General features: G+C 45.4%; 1 protein-coding gene across 3 annotated transcripts in view; it reads left to right on the top strand.

Annotated features, from left to right (window-relative positions):
• Nucleotides 1-25,393, top strand: part of LOC119650092 (Down syndrome cell adhesion molecule-like protein Dscam2) — a 305,680-nt gene that overhangs the window by 131,858 nt on the left and 148,429 nt on the right. For all 3 annotated transcript variants that reach the window (XM_038052607.1, XM_038052609.1, XM_038052608.1), the window contains exons 4-5: nt 3,636-3,757; nt 3,861-3,919. In XM_038052607.1, coding sequence (XP_037908535.1) covers nt 3,636-3,757; nt 3,861-3,919 — 181 coding nt within the window. The remainder of the gene's footprint in view (nt 1-3,635; nt 3,758-3,860; nt 3,920-25,393) is intronic.

Here is a 25,393-nt window from a genome sequence, read left to right as displayed (position 1 = left end):
ATTTAAACGCAGTTTTGAAGTTTAAACGAGGGAGCTCCATTTCAAATTCAAGTCGGGGTGGCGAGTGCGTCAGCTTTGACGTACGGGGATGTGCAAGGAAATAAAGAGAATTGACTCTTGAGGAGGTTGGAAAGGAAGACCTCGAGAGTGCAGCCCAAGGAATTTTCGGTAGTATTGACATTCAGGCAGAGCAAGTGTTCATAAAGGATGAAAGTGGAAGGAGGATAGAAAGCAGAGGGAATGGGAGAGGTTGTTGGAAAAAATTGGAAGGTTAGGATGATTAAGCCAGTGGAGCATGGGAGGCCAAAATCTCCGGAATGGAAGAAAGAGAGGAAAGGGAATCTGCAGTAAGGAGTGCAGATAAACTGTCAAACGATTGTCAATAGAGGTGATAAGAGCAAGCACAAGAGACGTATATACAAGATACAGTGAACAGGAGAGAATTGGGCGGGGAGGCACGAAGAAAACCACAGTCAAAAAGGAAGCCGGAGGAGGAGAAGACGAGTTCAGCAGGGAGTGTATTTTTTATTACAATTGGAACCCCACGCTATCACTCGGTCGGTGTTGTTGTCTTCTGTCAATTTGACATGATGATGATGGGTCCACCTATGGTAGGCCAAATGTCCTATTATGGAAACTACCTAATCTGATAAACCCTTTTGACGTGTGCAGGGAGAAATATGTGCAGAATGGGAAAAGCAATGCTGGATAGGTTGGAGATGGCAAGAATGCGATTTATGTCTTTTATAGTGAAGTTGAAGTGTAGCGCAGAGTATTCATGAAAGTAGATGAAGGAAGGGGAGCGTGAAACGAATTTTAACGAAGGGGTGGAGAGCCAGGAATAACAGTCCAACGAAGCGCGAAAAGGGCTATTGCAAGGGAAATATACTCAGGATATGAGAAAATGATTTGCGTTGGAAAAAAAAGACGCAAGGTAAAACAGTTGTATGTTAAAGGGGAAGCAGAAGATGTGTTCGGCACGGAATGGAGATTTCACAGCGATTAGCGATCTATGCAGGTAAGACAAGTGAGTTGACTTACCTAGAGTATCTTCCTAGTAGCTCGGAATTCAAAATCGAGATAGGCTTTACCATAAAGGGATTTGTTCTGGTAGCCTTATTTTCTTCAGCAGATATTTACTGGAATGTAGTGAAGAACAGCAAACGACTACTTGAAACAGAATTAAAAGCCTTCTTTCAAAGAATCCTTTTCTTCCGCCAAAAAAACAGCAGAGATCGTAAATCAAAAAGCCCTAATGGTTAGAAGAAAAGAGAGAAAAGGGTAGTATAGGTCAAAGGGTAGTATAGGTCCCAGGGCGAAACGTGGATTGGTACCCACGATGGAGCATAAAACCTGGGAAATGCCTGCTGAACCAACACCAACAGCTCTACCACCAAGCTCTATCTCCACCTCCACGTGGTGACCGCTGGGAGCTCTTTCTTAATGAAAAGCTGCAGACGAAGAAGGATGAAGACGACTCTCCCGCGCCTAAAAACGGGACAAATTGTACCAACTGGTCCTCCAGGTTGGGGGCTGGGTAGGGCTGACAACCCTACATGGAAAGTCGATGTTACGGAGCCACGAAAGGAGCCTCGGACTGAACGGATTATACAACGGACAACGGAATAACGATTTGCGCATTTTCTCATGGAACGTGCACTCCCTGTACAGAGATGAAGCTGATAAGCAGCTAGCCGATACCCTGTCCCAATATAGGGCTAATGTAACAGCGTTACAGGAGATGCGTTGGACAGGACCGGTTTCATAGACTCGGATCACTATCTCGTTGGCATGGTGCTCCAAGCTCGAATAACATCCCCTCTGACAATCAGGTGAGAGTTAACACTGAAGTCATCTACAACACAGCCCTCAGCGACACCTATAAGAGGGAAATGGATGCCGCAATAACCGCAGTCCACAGGCCGTGGAGATGAAGCATCGACAAATGATCTTCACAACCACCTGAAGAACGTTATCATGGATACGGCCACAAACATATTCGGGTCCAACCGCAAAAGGAGTCGGAACGGCTGGTTCGCCGATGAGCTACGGAACGGAAGAATGGCGCATACCGAGTAATGTTGCATTCTCAAAGAACGCGGGCACGTGCAGAGATTTATCACGAACTCCTCGAGCGGAGAAGCGACTTCACAGATGGAAAAAGGAAGCCTGGGAGAACCAACAAGTCTGTGAACTGGAAAAGTACAGGGAGCAACCGCACCAGGCGCGGAAGTTTTATCAACAAGTCAGCAGGATGAAGCCTTACACACCTCGATGCTCATCCTGCCGAGATAAAGAGGGAAATCTGATTTCCGACAGAATGGGCATATTGGAGCGATGGGTTGAGCACTTTGATGAACTACTGAACAACCAGAACATCGACGAGTTGGAGGTCCCGCCAACTGAAGACGACGGACAAATACTGCCACCACCAAGTTTAGGAGAAACAGTCCGTGCAATTCATCGGCTAAAAAATCATAAGTCGCCAGGAGCCGATGGAATTACAGCCGAATTGGTTAAATATGGAGGCGACCAGTTACACCAAGTGGTTCATCAACTTGTGCTCAAGGTATGGGACAGCGAATCTATGCCTGACGATTGACAACGAGGCATTATCTGTCTCATACATAAAAAGGGAGATATCACACAGTGCAGCAATTATAGAGGTATCACGTCGCTGAGTACCATCTATAAGATATTCTTCGCTATCTTGCTAGGCCGGATAACCCCATACGCCCAGAACATCATTGGCCCATACCAAAGAGGCTTCACTCCAGGCAAATCAACAACAGATCAGATTTTCTCTGTGCGGCAAGCGATGGAAAAACTGTTGGAATATGGACAACAGTTGCACCATCTGTTCATCAACTTTAAAGCCGCCTATGATAGCATAGCCAGGGTAAAACTATACACGGCGATGAGAGAATTCGGTATCCTGACGAAACTAATAAGACTGATTAGGCTGACTCATATATTCCTCGGAGACTTGGGTTCTTAGCAAGAAGAATTGCGAACTCTTGGCCGCGTTCGAGAGAAGAATCCTCTGAAGAATTTTCGGCCCCCTACATGAGGATGGACGATTCCATAGCCTACATAACGACGAAATCTATGAGCGATACCATGACCGTCCGGTTGTGGATAAAATCCGGCTCAATAGGTTACGGTGGGCGGGTCACTTAATCCGGATGAGGATGATCCCACCCGGAAAGTCTATAAGGACAATATCTATGGTAGAAAAAGAAGACGAGGCAGACCCTGCCTGAGATGGAGCGATGGCGTAGGCCAGGACGCCAGACAGCTTTTAGGGATATCGAATTGGTGGACCTCGGCGCAAAACCGGGATGTCTGGAGTTCCTTGTTAGGGCAGGCCTAGACCGAAGACCGGTTGTTGCACCGTTGATGATGATGAGAAGCAATAATGCATTAGTAAAGTTCCTGCCATGATGTTGATTCAAAAATTCAATTTACAAACAGCAAACTAACTAGCTCAGTTTTTATTTGATTGGCTCCAAACACAAAGCAGTCCTTCCCACAGTCCTCAATTTTTCGCTGCAAACAATTGTGCCCCCGATAAAACGTGCTCCTTCATCCAATTTCAATTTTATTAATTATAAAACTTTTCTGTTATATTTCAGGTCGAATGGTCCCCAATACCGCCGCAACAAGATTTAGTTTTCAGTTTACAGAATGGCAGCCTTTTATTTTATCCTTTTTCAGCGGAAAAATATCGTCATGAGATTCACTCTACAGTGTACAGGTAACACAAAAAAAAGATAATCTGAACTGTTGGAAACTTTTATCTATTCTCATAATTTTTTCCGTTCTGTTTCTTTCACCCCAACGCATCCCCGCAAATACAGGTGCAAACTGAAAAATTTAGTTGGGACCGTTCTGAGCAGGGAGGTTCACGTCAGAGGAGGTGAGTGCTTGATTTTTTTCTGCTTTTCCTCCTTTAATTAAATTAGGAGTCTCTTTGTTATGTTATAAAACTACATAAAGTGGAATGAAACAGGACGAGTGAGGGGTGAGGCTCGGAAATTCAGTTTAAATTATGGACGAAAAACATGAAAAATAATAAGGAATTTAGGGGATCGAATTGGAATTACGTTTTCCAGTCCAGGCGTCACTCAGGAAATATAAAGTAATTTGACTGAAAATATTTGCTTGCGTTAAGGAAATTTGCTTTCTCGGGTCCCTTCATTAAGTCAGGGGGAAAACGGATGATTTCCATGCAACGAAATAATAGTTAACTTGGGAGGTTGCTATTCAATTGGAATTCCTGTAGAGTGATTTGTGAATGCCTAGAATACCAAACGCTTTCAAGAAATCAGGAATGCGTATCTAATCGCAATTGATGGAATTTCCCATAAAAAAAGGAACGAAATGTAGCAGGCCCTCATTTGACGGTTACCATGGTAATTTTCTCTATGGCTGCTGTTTTTTTGCAGGTTCCATGTTTTTTTTGTGCCGATTCCCGGTAGTTCGTCCGATTACGAGGAAAACAGTGAACCCGTTGTTCCCAAAATATTGGCATACACAAAACCTTCGGCTAACCTACAGGTGAAGACGACTACACATAGGAGATTTGTCTCCCGGCGCATTGTTTGAATTTGTATGGTGAAAAAAAGCATTGTACATATTTGACGTTCTTCGATCATTTGCGCGTGAAAAGTAAAGTATTAGGGCCGTGTAAGTGATGCAGCCGTGATCGCTAGCATATTGCTGCGACCAGAGTTGTTTATGGCTTGCCAAATGGGATGGAGAACCACACAATAAAACCACCTAGGCGTCGTCGATACACCAATATATGAACCACAAGGGCCACGGGCCGGTTAGCTACCTATTATCCAATACATAATGACATTCCATGCCCCCTAGAACTTTGATTTCCTCCTCCTGTGTGTAGTCCCCTTGCTACAATTTTATTTGGATGAATGTTTGCAGAGGAGAAGGGATAGGCTTTAGGGATCGAAAGTGAAATGAGTAGGACCGGCGTAAGTCATTTTGCTTGAGTAGAGAGATCTATTGAAAGTGGAGGTGGAGACCAGTGTCGAACAGAAGCTGAACCCCCCTATATCCGCGCCCAACATTCTCCTTTCTAAACTTTCTTCGCTAGACTTCCCTCTCTCAGTCGTCTCCTAGCTTTCCTCCTATCTCTCATACCGTTCCTGCAAAGTTTCTTTTCATGGTCACTCATCTGGTTCCTTCTCTCCTTCCTCTGGTGTTCCCCAAGGCTCTACACTTGGCCCCCTACTCTTCCTGTTTTTTATCAACGACCTCGCCTCCATCCTCACCTGCTCGTATTTGCTTTACGCAGACGACCTTAAATTATTTGCCTCTGTTTCGTCTCCATTGAACTGTGCTCTCTTACAATCCAACCTTGATAATTTAGCCCGTTGGTGTTCGGTCAACAAGCTAACACTGAATGTCAACAAATGCCACTGCATGCACTATTCCCTTAAACCCTCCCCATCATCCTTTTCCTATTCTCTCAGTGGTCAACCCCTTTCACTACTGACCTCCTTCAAAGACCTGGGTGTAATATTCGACGATAAACTTTGTTTCAATTCCCACTTCGTTGACATCATCAATAGAGCTTCCAAAATGTCTGGTTTTCCTCCTACGTTCCTCGTCCGACTTTACCTCAATTCAGCCCTCCTTAACACTCTTCAATTCCCTTGTCAAAAGCATCCTTGAATATTGCTGTGTAGTCTGGTCCCCCTACCGCATCCGTGACGGCCGCGCTCTTGAAGCTGTACAACGCAAATTCACCCGGTCCCTCTTTTATAAAAGAACCTTCCACGGGTTGATTATCCGTCACGACTCCGCACCCTCACTCTCCCCTCCCTACCCTTAATATGTGTACTCTTTTTAAACTCTGCAATGGGCCGATGGACTGTTCGCCAACTCGGATATTACTTTCCGTATCGCCTCGTCTCATAACACACGTAATGCGGACATTTTTTATGTACCCTTCGCCGAGCTCGAGATTTACTTCCACTCTCCGATCCCGAGGTTTTACCGGTCCTACAATGCCCTACAGCTTGGTTCCTTTGACTCTATGTCCCTCTCTAGCTTTAAGCGCAAAATATGCCATTTACTTGCTCCTCCCTCTGAGGACAATATGTAATAAGAAATTTGCTTTCTGTGTATTGTCCTCATTAAATAAATAAATAAATAAATAAATAAACTGCTTCGTCTCACGCAACAGTTGACTCGGGAAGCGGTCGCCTAAGGGGAGTTCCATCAACAAGTGATTCAGCCCTTTAATTTCGAGTAGGAAAACTTCTCTAGAACGTCGGCAACGAGTCCAATCGACTCCTCGAACGTTTGCATTGAAAAGTGCACCTTCAAAACATTCGCACAAGATGACGAAACGATGGATGTAGGGCTAGGGCGTTCGCCTCTCGGTCTCGCTCCCGGGGGCTTGGGCTTGGGCTTCAAATTCCTCCGTTGATAGGAACGATAATTTGGTTTCTGTTGGGAGGAGCAACCTCTGCCTGTTACGGTGGTTTGTCATATCATCCACAAGAAGTGCAACTTCACCGCTTCTGCTTTCCTCACCAACGCATTGGTATACTTTTTAACAGCAGCGGATCGACTCCTTATGTTTATAGATCCACCTTCACTTTTCCAGTGTCAGCCAGGTCTTGTGGCATCCTTTTGGACGTAGTCAATAATTTCATCCGCATCAGAGGTGCAGACAAGTTTGACAACCCAACAATCAACAATTTCCTTATCCGGGTTGCTTGGATTCAGTGTTATTTGCGCATTAAGAAAGTTTTCCCATTGCTGGACGACAACTGGATCGCAGAGGCGGTCCATATTGAATTCGGAAGGATCGATATCCCAATTTCTGCGGGCAGACGTAATAACGACACGGAACCGACGGCGAATGATGAATCAATGGCGCCCTGGAAGTCCATAGTAACACCCCTTTCGATACGCATATTCAGGAGACAACTTCTAAAGCTACCGCTGATCCCGATGCGGTTGATCTGATAACTGTTGGTTTCCGATCAGAAGAAAGTCAACTACCTTTATGGTAGACGCAGCGCTCGAATAGTGAGCCGCCGATGACGTAGCGATAAAAATTGCATAAATCTACAAACCTCTCACCGTTGTTGTTACGGTCAATAAGACGAGGCTCCTCCTTCACGGGGTTATCAGATCACCCATCACGTTCATGAAGTATCCGTTAGTAACAGTCTGACACTAGATTCGCGTCCACTACCACAAAAATGTCCAGAGTACAAAAACACAGTGCAGCAAGAGAGAAGTGAATACTCTCCAGAATCCCACCATCCTACATCGCTTAAACCCAAAATGTTCAGTTTATATTTCAACAGTTCTCCTTCAAATTGAAGTTATTCAAAAGCGCCAAGCCTTCGTCAACAGCTTTCTTTATGTGTCATTTCATCGGAGTACGCTGGGGTGACAGTATTACACAGGCATGACAACCGTACGCACAATAATTGGAAAGCGGAAGTGGCAGTGGGTAGATTACACTTTAAGGAGGAGTGGCAATTGTATTGCTGGCTACGTCATGCAGTGGAATCCACTCTCCCAAGATGGCTGACCGGTAGATCGCCTCAAGGACACTTGCCTGAGAACAGTAGACGGCGAGTGCCGGCATCCCAGGAAATCGTGGGGGAAGTTGCAGCGCATTTCAGTAACCAGTTGCGCTTAGGTGTGGAAGAATGAAGAGAAGAGAAGAGAGAAGAATGAAAATTTGGTTGTTACCTCTTTGGAGCAACACTTTTGTTCTGACGGGCCTACTTTATCAATGTCAGCCTCTCTTTCAACTAAGCTAGCTATTCCATGCTGAGTTAGGAAAATAAGCCTTAGGAGAACTTTCAATTCCACCATACTCTCCCATTCATTCTTTAAAAGGCCAAATTGGACACTGTTGTCATCTTTTAACGAAGTAGCTTCAAGCAGGCTATTTCTCGTGCCAAGCTGTTTCTTGCGGATATTGAGGGATTATCTGAAAGACGCTGGACAGGGCTACAGCTGGAGTCGCGGCCTTGAGTCAGCTAATGGCGAATGTCGGGGGTCCTATATCAACTAGGAGACGTCTCCTTATGGGAGCAACGCAGTCGGTTCTGCTTGATGGTGCGGAGGTATGGGATGATGCCCTTTACAAGGAAATGCATCGTAAACACCTTGCTCAAGTGCGAGTGGCGTCCGCTTATCGTACCTTTCCGAACCGACTGTGATGGTGATCGCGGGAGTGATCTCCGTTGCCCTCCTTGTCAAGGAGCGCATCTATCTATCCTCGTAAAGGCGAAAACTTAAGAGAGGTGGTTGCCCGTGAAGAAAGTCAACACACCTTTACCTAGTGGCAACTTTCTTGGCAAAATCAGGCAAGGGGCAGATGGACTGCGCGGCTCATCGACAAATTAGACCCGTGGTTGAACAGAGCGCATGGTGAGATTGATTACTTCCTTACCCAACTTCTAAGTGGGCATCGAAGTTTTCAGTCTTACCTGCACAGGATCGAGAAGGCGCGATCTCCTGATTGGGTGTTCTGTTTCTCTTGCGAGAGGTGGGACGGCTTTCGTCAGCATCTTTATGCAGACACAGGGAGTTCTCTCCAGATCACATTGTCAGAGAGATGCTGAAGAGCGCGCTGGCAGCTGGAATCGTATTGCGCATTATGTTCGGGCTCTGCTTATTGCGAAGAAGATTGAACTCGACTGGCGGACAACTTCCTTCCTCCTCTCCCCTCCCGTTAGTGCAAGGAATTCCCTGACTTGAAGGCTCCCAACGCCGGGAGAGCGGGAGGGCTAGCCCAAAGTAATGTGTCAAACGGTTCCAGGTTAGTTCTCTGATGACAGGGAGGTGTTTAGTTGGTAGTCCGACAGCGTGCTGTTGCGGGATTCCAACACTCTGTGCGTAAACGCATTCACCTACCCTACTCCCAAAAAAAGCTATAAAGGCAGAGTTTTCCTTAAAGATTGGGATGTTCTATGGTAGAACCATTCACTTCCCACTTTCGTTCAAATTATGCTAAACATCTTTGAATGGACTCGTCTTGATTTTATCCTTGCAAATTCCACGGAAATGCATTCACGAATACGCCGCGCTCATTTCTCCAAATAATAATGTTCATCTCATTAGGGTATGATCTCTCAAGTCCTCAAGCGCTTTAGTATAGTTTTGCTGGCACCCTGAAGAAAGACAGGATGTATGTGGAACTACCTAATTAGACATGAAGTTGTACTGCACGTTCCTTCAGTCGTGCGGAAGAAACGATGTCGGCTTCACCCAAAAGTGGCGACTGAGTGGATGATTGAAATTAGATTTATTAATGTCCACGGAACTCTCGGAAAACTCATTCAATTCACCGCATTCCAGGTGAATTAGGAAAATGGAGATTCTTTTTGAAATGTTGAAGCGCAAGGAATATTTCAATCCCTTTGTCAAGACATCAGAGTGTTTGCCAGGGTTTCTGGACCGTGGATGTATATTTGAAGAGATTTTGTCAAAGAGTTATGGAAAATGATGATATAATGAATGCAGTTGGAGATTTTGGAAAAACTCAAAGCAAGGACTCTTCGGAGTTCAAATGATAGCATAGTCAAGTGCGTTCGCTCTCTCTTTGTTTTGTTTACTTTATTATGCAGTTATGGAAATTCCCTGAAAAAGTTCGGGGTAATGGTGATTTGAAAAGGTCCCTTTTTAAGGACTTGCGGAAAACAAAACCTTAATTAAATCGCTTCACTGTTTTTCTATCAATTGTTTGCCTGTACGTCGTTTTTTCTGTTCGTTGGAAAGTGGAAACTTCCAAAATCTACCACTTGAAATTGCCATGCTCTAAGTTGTTTCTGAGCTTAGTACATGGTCTACTTTCGTCCGGTGAGCGGCACACCTCAAGGAGTTAAGAGCGAAGTGCTCCCTTTTGTCCACACCCTAATCTTTATCGATGTTCCTCCTCCTTCAAGGCAGGATCAGATTTGCCAAATTGCCTCATTTGGGAGGATCTTGAATTTCTTAATAGCTGGTGCCATGGTAATCATTCGAAAGTTTAAAGAGATCTGACATCAAAATGCCATCATGCATTATTATCCATAGAGAAGGACCGATAACCGACCTGTGTGGAACCCCACAGGTTGTCGGATAACGCGCTAATTGTCCGTCTTAAGCCCATTGACCAAATTCCGGAACATTATGGCATTGATTGTAGATCTCGGCCTTCGGAATCCAAACTGCCTATCCAAGAGAACACTCTCCATTTCTACTGTTGGCATACACCTAATAAAATTTGGAACCATCTTCAACTAACAGAGCTTCATTCAAGTTGCTGTCCTGTCTAACCCTGAGGCTTTACTTTCAGTTATCTTCTTCGCAGCCTCAAGGATTTCTGCTGTGATTATGTCGGGAATTTCAACGAATTCTATCTGAACAGTGGACAGGTTTGCCTCACTTGCAATGTGTGGAGAAAGACTCAAATAATATCACGCAACTAATCAGGGTTGGTGATCAGCGGTGATGGTTTACCTTTGATGGAGGGCCGCCTTGTACATACCTCTCCCTGTCCCCTATGGTCAGAATTTGCTTCCTTCCATAACCTCTCGAAATGATCAGATTTATTGCTGTTTGCAGTTCTTTCTTTTGCTTTTTATATAGGTCTTGCAACTCTTCAAACCCAGGGTGGTTGCTGCACGTTCACTGCGTTTTCTGGCTTTACGGCAGACTTTGCAACATTCTTCAATTTCTGAATTCGTTTCTTGAATACAAAGGTTAAAAATTTAATTTCGAAGCAGATAGAAATAGAGAGGAGATTGGCAGGTGGGCACCTATTTCAAGGATACAGTTCCATTGACGAACCCCCGATGAAACTTTACCAATGCACCATACACTGTAAGAGGAAGTGGCTTTGCTTACGAGTGGCATGTTGCCGGGTAAGGAGGCTTTTCTTTGGGAGTAGGGTAGGTGAATGCTTTTACGCACCAAGTGTTGGACTCCTCCATAGCACGCTGTCAGACTACCAACTAAACACTTCCTTGTCATCAGAGAACTAGCCTGGAACCAAATTACGCATTACTTCAGGCTAGCCCTCCCGCTCTCCCGACTTAAGGAGCCTTCAAGTGGAGGAGTTCCTTTGATCAACGAAAGGGTAAAGGTGGAACGCAGCTGTAAGTTCAGGGTCGAGCCCAGTCTTCTTTGCAACAAGAAGAACCGGTACGTAATGCACAACACGACTCCATCTGTTTGAAGAGAGCTCCCCAGAGTTTGCATAAAGCTGGTGATGAAAGCTATCCGACCTTTCATAAAAGAAAAAGTTCTGTTCGTCGTCGTCGGCCATCCCATTGCAGAACCCAAAATTAGGGGATCGTATCTTCCCAATAGTGTCCAGATAAGACCGCAAACCTTCATGCCCACTTAGAAGTAAGGTAAGGAAATAATAAACGTCAACCGCGGATTCAAATTGTCGATTAGCTGTGCTGTCCATCTGCCTCTTACCTCTTTTGTTAAAAGAGTTGTCACTCGGTAAGTGTGCGTTGAAGTACTTCACAGGCAACCACCTCACTGAAATCTTCACCCTTGCGACTCTACGCTCTTTAGCATGGAAGGGAATGGGAATCACTCCCGCGATCACCAACAATGCCGGTTCTGAGGCTGAGCTCCTTGTTTCTTCAATTGGTCAAGGCGCATACGATGCACCTCCTTCTCAAGGGCATTAGACCATGCCTTTGCGCCGGAGAGCAGATCGGACTGCGTTTCTCCCATGGAAAACGTGTCCTGGTAAATACTGGATCATTCACCATTAGCCGGCCGAACCCGCAGACTCCAACTGTAGCCCTGTTCGCTGCTGCTTTGATTTGCTAGAAGAAGCTCACCTTCGCAGAGTCAGAATTCGCTTTCTAGTCAAGATGACTACTTCGGTTTTTTCCAGCGCAAAGCTAAAACCATAAGCAATCATCCATCGACTTATCCATCAAGTGTGCTTTGCGCTTGTTCAACAGTGCGTCTAACAACGAGTGCCGAAACGTGGTCTCCATAACCAATCTGGGGCGATTTTTCTGGCTTGTCGAGTTTTAGCAGACTATCGTAGGAAGCGTTCCCAAGGTCGGCCTTAGGGTGGATGCTTGTGCTATTCCCGACATGATTCCCATCCCCCGCTGACCTCCTAGCGTCTCATAGAGCAGGGAGCGGCGTCTCAGATAATCTGTCAATATCCACAAGAGATAGCTCGGCATGTAGAATGAGTTCTCTAATGTGCCTAGCATATCTGTGCATCTTAGCGAATTGAAGGCATTTCTGACATTAAGCGTTATAAGGAACACTATTCGTCAACATTGGCGGCTTTATGCCTCACCTTAATGAACCGCATCCATGGCCTCCATTGCAGAATCCACCGTGGATCTTCTTGCTCTGAACCCGAACTGCCTTGGGGATAAGTCTCGGCAGCACGAATAGTTTCAGTGAGTTTACTCCTAATGTGCTTTTCGAACACTTTCATGTGAAGCTTACACAGCCGAGGACATGCAGACAGCAGCTCAGAGTCTCCCTTTCCTTTACTGATTAGTGCGAGCCTCGCCACCTTCCAGCGACAAGGAAAAATGCCCACTTTCAAGCAAACGTTGAACGCCCCGAGCAGCAAGTCTGGACGTTGGTGGAACACCAGTTTGTAAACTTCCGCCAGGATACTATCAAGACCTGGAACCTTCTTGTTTTTCATGGGGACAGCTAATTCTTCCAGCTCCTTCTTCGTGAAAAGGTTCCTATTCTCGACGCTTTCCCCACTGTTGAAATCAACCCGTACGTGAGGTCTGGAAAATAATGACCGTGCAATGCGGTCCATCGGTACTTAGTATGCAGGGTTTCAGCAAAGCCCTGATTTTCTGGGTGAGAAATTTATGGCCAAGTTCCCACGGGTCCCCATTTACCTCGTTTACTAGGTGCTGCCAGTCATTATTTGCACTAGGAATTATCTTTTTGCTCATCTCTACTCTTCTTTTATGGCGCATACCCCTTCGTGGGCGTGCAATGCGCAAAGTTTATGACACTGCTTCCGTGGGTTGGCAATTTTTGTGTCTATCAGTACATAGGGTCTGTCTTGACTGCCCCGCCCCCCCTCACTTTAAAGGCAGTCGTTATAAGGTTCATCACTTAATTCACCGCAGTACCAACTAAAACGCTACCATCCCCTGAATTGCCCTCCAGCACAATTCTCCCAAAGGCTTCCTGATGTTCACCCGCGCGGACCCTTCGCACCCAACGAGAGCGGCGGGTTGGTGTACGCCGGCAAGTAGCGTCAACCACTTTACCTTTACCAGAATTGAAGGGGAATATCCGATAGCAACGATCGAGAAGAGACACACAGGCAAATGCGAAGCCGCTTTAAAAAGGCAATTTGGAAGAGCAAAACAGTTGTAAGACTATGAAGATATAAAACCTTGAGCTGGGACTTACATGATGGTGATAAAAAGGCTGCAAGAATCCGCGCTTCCTGAAAAAGATTGTTACCGCATCATATTGCCAGATCTGCCTGTCGGATACAATGGAGAAAGTAATGAAGAGAGTCCTCTACAACAGACTCTTTCCTAAGCGAAAGCGGCAATCACTAGTCGGAGCTTCAGCGTGAGTCTCAGCGCGCTCACTTTACGATGGGATCCTGGCCAAATACGCGCTGAATTCTGGTCACTACTGCGCGGGTTGGTGCTAGATGTCAACGCCGCATTTAGTTCCGCCGACTGGAGCCAAAATATGGGCGCATTGCCTATCATATGTGTTCCTGGATATTTGACGAGTCTAGTTGAGAATTATCTCTCAGAAAGGATTCTTTGGTATGGAACGGAGGAGGGTTCCAAAAAGTACATTGGCATGATAGAAATACAACAGAGGACGATTCTGCGTCCCCTGCTTAGGAATGTTATATATAACTAGTTCTTCCCGTCCCAGAAGAAACTACGATTGACGACTTTGGGGATGACCTGGCACTAATTGTTATAGGAAAACATGCAAGGGGTGTGGAGACCTACTTGTCCGAGATACTGAGAGCGGAAAAGTTTTGGTTAGAAAAAGTCGGCTTGATCCTGTTGCGTGTCATCATCATACGTCATATTGTATCATACAAAACGTATGATGGGGTACAGAGAACTCAGAAATGCGGCAATCGTATGATCTCTAGCAACGCAAATAGGATGCATAGATAGGCTCATTCCCAACATTAGGACATGGCTTGAGCAAAAACAAGGAGAAACCAATTACAACATTACCCAGTTCATCACGAAGTGTAAGAAGATCAGGGTAACATGAATAGGGAAGGCAGTAATGGTAAGACACCATACTACTGAGGCATACTCAAGAATGTTCCGGATGAAGGAGTTATATAGAATGACTGATAAAAGAATTTTCTTGAACTGCTAAGATGAGATGCGGTGGCATACCCGAGGATCTAGAGAATGTCATGTTTCATTCCCCAGGGTTCCCAATGGATAGAAGGAGTCTGAACGAAATGCTGGAAGAAGCGTGAGCCCGATGAATATATCGAGGAGGTAGGTTTTCACTTCAAGTTTTAGTAAAGGATCTCATCAATCTGATTGCTCCTGACGTAGTAATGCTGGCCAAGCAATGGTCCTTGCTAGGAAAGAATCAAATCGAAAGCTCACTGATTTACATACTTTTTACCTTGCCTGGTTTATAATCAATTAGCAAACAATCTAAAAAGGAAATTTGTATCTTACAACTTCTTTCAAACTCTTATTATTATTATTCTGTTCAGGGAAAGTCGCACTGCGTCCTTAAGAACTGTTGTGCCCCTTTTACTGATTATAGTGTACCTATTGATCATAGTATTTCAGGAAGGCCTACAAGCATCAGGAACTGTAGTATGTTCCCTACTTCCAGATCTTTCAATTTTACATCTGGTATTAAGTGTTCCCCCAGATGCCTCGACCTACTTTGTACAAGTGCCGGACACTGTCCCGGACGTGTATAGAGGTTTCGTCCTGCTCCTCACAAAACCTGCAGGCAGTGTCCGTAGATATCCCTAGCTTCCCTAGGTGATAGCTCAGCCGACAATGACCAGTGAGAATTCCCACTATGATTCGGAGGTTCTTTTTAATGAGGTTCAAGCAATCGTTTTAAGCATGGGTTCGTATCCCCCAATAAGCACCCTGGACTGCTCCATCCCTGGTAGGTCCGCCCAGTATAGTTCCCTCAACTGTTCCTCTTCATTTCTTAGAGTTATAGACATAAAACCGTTTCCGATTCCACAAAGGAGTTGTGTAAAGGCGTCCCTGCTCCCTTCTTGGCTAGTTCGTCCGCTGCCTCGTTACCTTCCAACCCAGCATGGCCTGGAACCGAAAGTATCCAGACCTTGTTGGACAAGCCGAGTGTATTCAGTCTCTCAAGGCATTCCCATACCAGTTTAGAGTTCACCTGGTCGAACCTAAGTGCCTTGATCGTTGCTTGGCTATCGGTGAGAATAGCTATGTTCTGAACCCTGTAGTTCCTTTGCAGATTAAAGGAGGCACATTTGTCTATGGAGTATATTTCCGTCTGAAATATACTAGTGTACCTGCCCATTAGCTCAAAGTACATTTTCCTTGGACCAATGACAACGGCACCCGCTTCCTCTACTGTGAGGGATCCGTCAGTGTACCAAGTAATCAGTTGCTGATTTAAGCCGTATGTCGCAGCCACGTTCTCCCAGTTTGCCGTGTTACTCCAACGTGTTTCAAACTTCTTATCGGAGTGAAACCTTGTTGTCATGTTATCCCTTGCTATCACTAATTCGGGATACCGCCTAGAAAGAATATCAATCTTCCCTCGATTTAGGTAGCTCCCCGGCTCACTCATACTACCGGCCATCCTGAATATTGATCTCCTTGCCTGCATCTGTATGTGCAGATCGAGAGGGGTTAATCCCAGAAGGACCTCCAAGGACGCCGTTGGGCATGTCCTCATTGCCCCACTGATATATACGCAAGCCAGCCTTTGGAGCTTATGTAGGGAATTACAGGGCTTGTGTGCTGAGCTCGGTTCTTTCTACCCAGATTACCGCTCCATAGGTAATCATTGGCCTTACTATTGCAGTATATATCCCAAGTAGTATCTTCGTGCTGCAACCTCATTTTTTTCCTGCTATGGATCTACAAGTCACCAGAGCCCTCGTGGCTTTCCGACAAGTGTTTTCGACATGTGACTTACAGAGTAGTTTTTGTTCTAGCGTAATTCCCAAATATTTGACCTCTGTTTCTCGTTTCACCTCCATATTATGTAATGTTATGGCTCTCAGGTGAACAAGCTTACGCCTTCTAGTGAATGGTACTATGGTGGTTTTGGTTGGGTTGATCCGCAGTCCCACCTTCCTGCATCAGGCTCTAGTAACTCTTAGTCCAGTTTGGATTCTATCACATAGGGTATCTTCATATTTGCCCCTACAGATTAAAACAATGTCGTCCGCGTAACCCTGGACTTGTATTCCAGTATTTGTTAACACGTTCAGGAGTTCATCCACCACCATACTCCACATCAGCGGCGATAGTACCCCACCCTGTGGACCGCCTTGACTGGTGTTCATGACAATAGAATTTGTACCTGTCGGTACTTCTATTTGCCTGCTTTCTAGCATTTTGCCTATCCAGAATGGCAGGCTGTTTCCCACTCCCTTGCGGCTCAGGGTATCTTGTATCTCTGTGTGTCTCTTGTATCTCTGTGTTGTCGAATGCTCCTTCGATATCCAAAAACTCGTACAATGTAATTTCTTTTGTTTCTATGGCGTCTCGTAGAACCTCTGTCAGCTGATACAGAACAGTTTCGGTAAGCGTGTTGACAGTCATTTAGGAGATTACGTTTTAGAACGTTAGTTCTAATATAGTTGTCTATGACCTTCTCCACCGTTTTGAGTACGAACGATGTTAGGCAAATTGCTCTGAAAGATTTAGGATGAACACCATCCTTTTTACCCGCTTTCGGAATAAAGACCACTTTTGCCCGTCTCCATGCCCTTGGTATGTATCCCAGTGCTATGCACTCCCTTACCACCCTCAGAAGAGACTCTAAGATAATTCCTAGGCCTCCCTGGATTAGTGCTGGGAAAATGCCATCTACTCTGGGAGATTTCAATGGTTTAAAAGTTCCCACTCCCACACCTCTTTTGCTAGTTTCCAGTTCTCCTTTCTTCCCTCTTTTATTCGGTGTTAGGGTGTCAGGCAGAATATTGTTGCCTGCTACCGTGGGGTAGGACCCCGGGAAATGAGTTCTGAGGAGCAGGTGTACCCTGTCCTTCTCATTCTCGGTAAATGTCCCATCTTCCTTCTTCAAACAGACAGAGGATTTTCCCCCGTCTTTGGCTACAGCCTTGTTGGTTGCTTCTGTGATCTCTTCGATCCCTTCACAGAATTCCCTGAAGCTGTTCCGTTTCGCTTCCCTGATCGCGTTGGTATACGCAATCAGTGCATTTTTGTACCTTTGCCAGTCCCCGGTTTGTTTTGCCCGGTTAAAGAGTTTTCATGCCTCTGTTCTCAATCTGGTCAGGCTCCTGTTCCACCATGGTACATTCCTTCATGACTTAACTGTCTTAGCCGGACAGCTGGCTTCATATGCGTCAATGACGACTGTGTTGAAGTTTTCCACCACTGTTTCTAGTTCCAGTTCGCTCCTGATGTCACCACCCCCTTGAAGGTGGGCAATATTGTTGCTCAAGTGCGTTGCGTAGGATTCCCGATCCGTTCACCTGGGATTCCTTATTATTCTTTCTACTTCGGAGTTACCCTCAATGTTGAATCTGATTATCCTGTGATCAGACATAGAGGGTTCATCCGACACCCTCCAATTCCTGACCATTCCGTTCATTCGGGTATTTCTTAGAGTTATGTCTAGTACCTTCTGTCTAGTGCTGATCACAAATGTTGGAGTGTTCCCTAAGTTATATATTTCTACCTTATTGCTAAGAATAAATTCAAGAAGGTACTCACCTCTAGGATTAATGTCGCTGCTTCCCCAGACTTCATGGTGGACGTTGGCATCGCAGCCAAAGAGAAGAGGTAACGCTCTCTTCTCACAATACTTCGTCAGTTTTGCGACTTGTTCCGGTGGGGCCCGGATTTCGTCTCCTGGGAAGTATCCCAATGCCACGACTGCCTCTCGAGTGCTCCTTCCGGCTTATAATGAGACTTGGATAGCCACAAGGTCCCCGGTTAAGAACTCTGAAAGACATATGTATTGCGAATTACGTTTAAGAACTATGCAAGCTATTGGTTTTTCACAAGAGGAGTCCCAAATTACCTACATGCTTCCTCCTTGCAGACCGCGAATCTGCCCCCGTACACCCACGGCTCCTGAGCCAGCACTATTCCAATATTCTCCTTGGAACTTGCTCTTGCAATTACCGCAGATGCAGCTTTCGCATGGTGGAGTTTATCTGGAATATCTTAGTGCTGGCCATTGGCTCCGTTATTGTTTGGACCTCTTCTCCACTGTCGGAGTATCGCCCTCCTCCTACGACATGGTGTTTTCCTGCGCATCGCAGTCTACCCTGAGCCCTAGGATTCGTAGGTGTAGGTCGTCCAGCTTCTGCTCTTCACTGGGCAGCAGGTCTTTTTGATCCAGTCCTTTCCGCCTCTATAGCTTTCGAGACTTCTTCAGGGACCTCGGTATGTTTTCCACCCGGTGTCTCCTCCGAGGTATCTTTCCTCGGCTTTTCCCTCTCCACATACACGGGTATGTTGCCAAATCGGTACCAATTGAGTTGAGGCAACTCCGACGTTTGATTGCCTCCGATGATCAGTCATCTACCCCGATCGTGAGGAGTTTACCCTTGCCCTCCACCTTGACTCTCAATAGTCAGGTATGGAGGTTTTTATTCTGGGCGGTTAGGAGGCCCATAAGGTCTTCCACCCCTTCCCAGCCTGGCAATCTAGGAACTATATCTAGGAAGATATATTTAAATCTCTCCCGTATACCGTAATAACGCTGGTCCTTCCTCCTCGGCTTGTTTGTAACTCGCTCCCAGTCAGCTCCACCTGCGAATCAACTATTCCTTTACAGAGTCCATTGCATGAATGCATCCTTTTTCACTGTTCGCTACACTTTCTGATTTTTGGCTGCAATAATCCCAGGTGGTTATCAGGTCAGCAGAGAACTGAGTGCAAGAAACTTGCCCATGCGAATATCTGCACAACGCATTCATTTTTTAGTTGGGCTCCCTCTTCAAATCCTGAGTGAAAATACTGTGTATATGTATGTATATTCCGACTCCCTGTAATACTGTTCCGGAAAATGAAATAAAAAAGTCGAATTTAATTGCCTTTGCAGTCCCTCAACAACAAGCACAAAGACAGCGGGAAGTGCTGGTTTTTCACGGGGATGCGGAACAAAGTGAGCTCAACTCGCGTTCACTCGCTCTCCAAATGGGCTTTAATTAAGATGAATTGTCTCTGGTAATTGGACTAATTTGTGCCGGCAGCCAGCATTTTTGTAACGTCCTTGTCGCGTGGGGACGAGTATCCCGCCCGACAGTGTGGGGTGGAGTGTCCTGTACTAGCCGTCATTCGTACAACTCAAACGATTCGAATTCGGGGGTGCGTAGGGAACGTTGTCAAATGACTTTTTATTACCTCACAAGCTGTAATGTATAATTACGTGCTCCATGTAAAAATAATTACCATTTAATGTCGATTTTATTTCCACGAAGACAGAGGCCGAGAAGTTACGCAATTCCGGAAAACTTTCAATTCCAACATGGACGCAAATAATATTAAATGGCGAAGAGAATTTTATTGAAATGAATCGTTTCCAGAATCGTAGACTATGATGGGCCATCACGCTTCCCAGGGGAGGATTGATTACTTAATCTCTTGCACAAAGACGTTTCCTTTAATTATTGTCATTACAATGCGTCGAAGCAGAACTATGGCTCGATTGTAGGCTATACTCGCGCTGAGAGTCTCAGTGCCGTTGTCAGGACAATGGGATGCTTCCTTCCTGGCACATTTCAGAAAATCACGCTATATAAAATGGACTATTTCATTAATGTCTGTTTAATGCTTTCAATTAAGCCAAGTCTGTTAGCGTTATAAGAAGCGAATCGTACAACCGGGAACAGCCTTGAGTAAATATACTTTATGTATGGATGAACATTTCGAGCTAATTTTCTGGGGAGCGCATACTTTCTGAAAATTTGATGAAGCCAAGCCACGTCGGCGGAGCTCCATTAAAATTTAAAGCGACAATTTTAATAACAGAATTTATATTACTGAGAATCTAGGATGGTTGGGAGGAAGTACATCCATTTTAAATCTCAAAGTATTACTTAGTCCCCAGTTGAAGGATTTACAGCCACAATTCTCATAAAAAGCAGGATCTTTTTGCTTTGGGATTATTTATATGAACGGTTTAAAATTGTGACCGATTGAGCCCCCCAATATGCGTGAAATTAAACCCGGCCTGGAGTATATTAAGCACTGATAGGCAGTGAAGTCTGGGAACACATATTCGCTCCTTCCTTCTAAACTTTAGTCACAAAGAGCGACTCATAAACCTAAATAAATCCCGCTTAATCTCGGAGTGGAATCTATCGATTCAATGAAATTGTAATTGCACAAGGCTTTATGACAGGATTATATTTTCCATCCAGTTCTGGTATGAATTAAGCTTGCAAATGGCGTTACAATGGTAGATGGCGGCTTTAATGAGATGTCCAGCCCATTTGGCCAAAGATAATGTTTAATTACCCACTTTTACAGGTGCTGAATGGACCCACTCTACTAGCAGGGTAAACTCCTTTTTGTATGCTTTGATGGAACATTTTTGTAGGTTCCTGGCCGAAGATTGCCTTGCCTCGCCAGGATGCTTGTTTAAATGGGAAGATGAAATCCCCATAAAGACTCTTTCTGTATGGAGGTGATAAAATGTAAATTGCCCACTTGTCGTAAATTAATGGGAGTATGCTGAGCTAAAATGTCGACATTGACTCCTTATTTGATTTTAGACCAGGCGCAAAAGTTTTTCCAACAAGTCAGCAGGATGAAGCCTTATACACTTCAACGCTCATCCTGTCAAGACAAAGATGGAAGTCTGATTTCCGACAGAATGGACATATTGGACCGATGCGTTGATTATTTTGATGAACTCCCGGCAACTAAAGACGACAGACGAATTGAGTGTGTGGGGCTACCAAAATAGAGCCATATTTACCGCGTTCGAGTTCTATGTTGCAGGTTTTCACACAAGGCTATTGGGTTTCTTGTCTGCACTCTAGATATCGATACCTTTTTTAAGGTTTTGTTTGCAAAAACAAAACCTTATTAAAATCGGTTCAATGTCTGTCTGACTGTCCTTTTTTCTTTTTTTTTTTTTAAGCAGTTGGAAATCTTCAAAAGACACTGATCTGGACACACCAGCGTGTGTGATTTTTACCCACTAAAACAACCCCCGACTTCGTCCCTGCTCCGCGGAACCACAATAAGGTATTACATCACGGTGCGGAGTCAGCTCACTCTAGCTTAATCCCATTTCTTCTATACGCGGCGCACGTGACCGCGCTTTCCTCCTTTCCTCTGCCTTTCGCAATTTATCTTGAATAGATGCGATCATGGAGTTGACCGCATCCCAATTCTCTTGATGTGCTAGCATTTTCGGCACCAGAATTTTTGGTACTTGCACCTCTCCTAGAGTGTCCTCTAGGTTCCTCCTTTCTTCCACAAATCTCGGACAGTGGAAGAATACATGCTCTGGGTCCTCTGGGTCTTCAATTTAAACCTGTGAAGGTATTGGAGATATCCTCCATGTCCCGTGAGAAACTGGGTGAGATTATAATTAATCTCACCGTGTCGTCTCTCCAACCACTCCTTGATGGCAGGAATGAGCCTGTGAGTCCACCGACCCTTTCGCGAGCATTCCCACCGCCCTTGCCATCTATTCATGGATCTCTCCCGTTCAGTCTTCTTCGTCCGCGATGAGGAAGAGGTTGGCTTCGCATTGTATATGTTCGGCATCTTATCTGCCAAGATGTTAATCGGCATCATTCCAGAGATGACGAATGCTGCATCATCTGAAACCGTCCTGAAGGCAGAGCATACCCTCAGGCCTGTCCTCCTGTAGACTGAACTCAGTTTGGTAGCGTTCCCTGACATCCGCAACGCCTCCCTCCAAACTGGGGTTGCATAGAGCATGAAGGAGGTCAACACCCTGGCTATCAGCAACCTAGAGGTATGCCGTGGCCCTCACACGTTCGGCATCATCCTTGCCAAGGCCATACTTGCAGTTGATCATTTGTCGCAAACATACCTCACATGTTGCTTATAGCTAAGCTTCCTGTCTATCACCACCCCCAAGTATTTGATGGTCGACTTGGAAGTGATGATATGATTCCCGACTCTAACACAGGCGTAATTTCTCTTCCAGCGCTTCGTGATGAGGACCGCTTCTATATTTTTCTCCACAAGTCTCAGACCAGAGCTCTCTAACCAGCATTTGACAGCACAGCCTGAGTGTAACTCAGCATCTTCGAGATGCTTTGCAACAACAAACAGGGCTATGTCGTCAGCGTAACCCACCACTGCGACTTCACCCGGAAGGGCAAGATTAAGTACATCGTTGTACATGATGCTCCACAACAACGTACTCCTGGGGTCCGTCATCGGTATCATACCAAAGCCTCCTTTCAGTTAAATAACTGTCGACGATAGCAGCGAGATAGGCGGGAATACCAACCTTCGCTAGAGATTTCCGTATTAGCTTCCAATTGGGCGAATTGAATGCATTTTTCACATCCAGGGTTACTACCACGCAATATTTGCTGGTACTACCCTTTTCGTGAATTGCATCTTCGGCCAAGCCAGTATCCAATTTGATGGCATCAATGGTTGATCTGGCTTTACGGAACCCATTCTGCCGATCTGAAAGGCCGCCCTGGCTCTCAACAACCGGGAGTAATCTATTATAGATTACCTGCTCTAACATTTTCCCCACAGTGTCCAAAAGACATATGGGTCGGTATGAGGATGGTTCACCTGGAGGTTTACCAAGCTTAGGCAGAAGCACCAACTTCTGCCGCTTCCATACCGCCGGAAATATTCCCTCGGACATGCACGCCCCGAACAACTCAGCGAACATGTCCGGCTTGGATTTCACTGCCAGCCCTTAGGGCCTTATTCGGTACTCCGTCCAGACCCGGTGCTTTATTGTCTCCTATTCTGCCGCAGATCTCCAGCAGTTCGTCTCTGGTGACTGGAGGAATTGCCGTCACATTCAGAGGTGGTTGGAATATATCGGTGCTCTCCTCTTGCTGGGGGAATAACTCCTGGATGATTTTCAGCAAGAGGGTGGGGCACGTGATTTGCGGAGGGTAGCGGCCTCTGAATCGTCCCATCACGATTCTATAAGCACTCCCCCACGGGTTTATGTCCGTTTCTGAGCAGAGCTCCTTAAAGCATTTGGTCTTGCTTCACTGCATGGCGAGCTTGAGGGTTTTGCGGGCTGCCTTATAGGCGCGCTCTTTTTGCCCCTGATCGACTCTACCTACCGCCCTCTGAGCCGCTCTTCTGGCTCGGTGGCAGGCTGACCGAAGGCCGGTCAGTTCATCATTCCACCAGTAGTTTGGTCTTCTACTGGCGAATGAGCAACTCCTAGGCATAGACGCGTCACATGCTTTGGCGATGCATTGAGCCAGATGGACGGCGCTTTCCGTAGAGGCGCCTGCTTTATCAGGTTGATCTAACCACACCTCTATGAAGGTCTGCTCATCCAAGACCAGCCTGAAATCTTTTTCGGTTTCGGGCATGATAGCTCTTTGCCCTTTGACTCGACACATGTCTCAAAGAAGATTGCCTGGTGATCGCTGTGGCTATAGCGTTCTCTGACGCACCACGCGCCAGCGCAGGGCTGACAAAGGTCAGGTCTACAACCGAGCCCGACCCCCCTTTCTGAAAGGTGTTCGTTAGCCAAAACTATGTCCATCTGCGCAAAATCTTCTAATAAACTGCGCCCCCTAGCATTTGATTCTCTGCTACCCCACTCTAGGGCCCAAGCATTGAAATCACCATCAATCACCTTTGGACTTCGTCCCCTTGCGTCGAGAACAAGATTATCAAACATTTGCTCGAATTCAGACAGTGTCAAACTTGGTGGAGCGTAGCAGCTATATACATATACACCACTTATTTTCGCCCTCACGAAGCCACTGCCTGCCTGACTTGCAGTACATTGTATGGCCTGTCGACCACAAGCCCATATCGCCGCTCCACCAGTCGAATCTGTGACCCATATGCCACCGTGACGGTTTCTATACCGTTCACTTATGATGGCAACTTCCATCTCAGACTCTGTCTGTTTGTCTGTCTGTCACAGGCACTTTTCTTAGAAACGGCTATACCGAGTAACATGAAATTTGGTGAGAAGGTGGGACCTGTGGACCCCCAGACATGCAGTGATTGATATCCTTCTACGTTGAGATTTAGGGGAGGTCCCCATACATATAAAAGAGGTGTGTAACAATTTTTTTCACCAAATATAGTCATGTGAGGTATCATATGAAAGGTCTCGATTAGTATAATACTTTTCGAAGCCGGTATTAGTTTTGAGATTTGTTAGAAAGGCGGGGAGTGGGAGGGTGGAAAGTGATGATTTTTTTAACAGACCCATTCTCAGAAACTACCGAAAAATCTGAAAAAAAATCATGAAGCTGCCTCTATATGGTGCCCAGGCCTCAAAATTATCTCCATATCGATATCTGTTCAAATTAAGTTAATAATAGTATATTACCATATTTTTGGGGAAATTGAGTGAAACCACCTTAAGTTCATTTCAGAGTTACAAAAGTTGGTATTAGTGTAAAATATAATATGAAGCATATTATCCCCAGGTTTGATCAAAATCATACTATTAGTAACAAAGTTACCGTAGCTCAAAGTTGTCTTTACCGTGTAAATTTACAACCCGAAGTACTAAATCTGACATGCTAAATGCATATTCTTAACGGGCTACGTACAAATGGGATAGTTCTACACTCAAATATACTCACACAAGAAGCAAACAAAACCTTTCATACCTGAAACGACCAGCTTCCGGTTTCCCGACTTGTTTCCGAAGGACTCTCAGTTTTTCCAGTGAGGGTGCCAATATTAAGCGTGAAAATACGTATTTATCTGGCTCGGTCTGATTTATTTACGTCCTGACGCTGTTCATTTCTCGACAGGCTCGGAGCACATCCTGCCGCGTCGACTAAGGTGAACGCCCTAGCATTTCTCCGAGATTTAGGATTTCTCAACATGGTCATTTTATTTCGGACGATATTAGATGCATTTTTTGATCACAGGCAGACAACTTCATGATTTTTTTCAGATTTTTCAGTTGCATAAATTTTTGAGAATGGGTCCGTTTAAGAAATCATCACTTTCGACACCCCGCACTCGCCGCCTTTTCAAGGAATGTCAAA

This window comes from Hermetia illucens, chromosome 2 (genome assembly GCF_905115235.1).
Source record: "Hermetia illucens chromosome 2, iHerIll2.2.curated.20191125, whole genome shotgun sequence".
In the NCBI taxonomy this organism is placed as follows: domain Eukaryota; kingdom Metazoa; phylum Arthropoda; class Insecta; order Diptera; family Stratiomyidae; genus Hermetia; species Hermetia illucens.
This window is presented reverse-complemented; position numbering and strand designations above follow the sequence as displayed.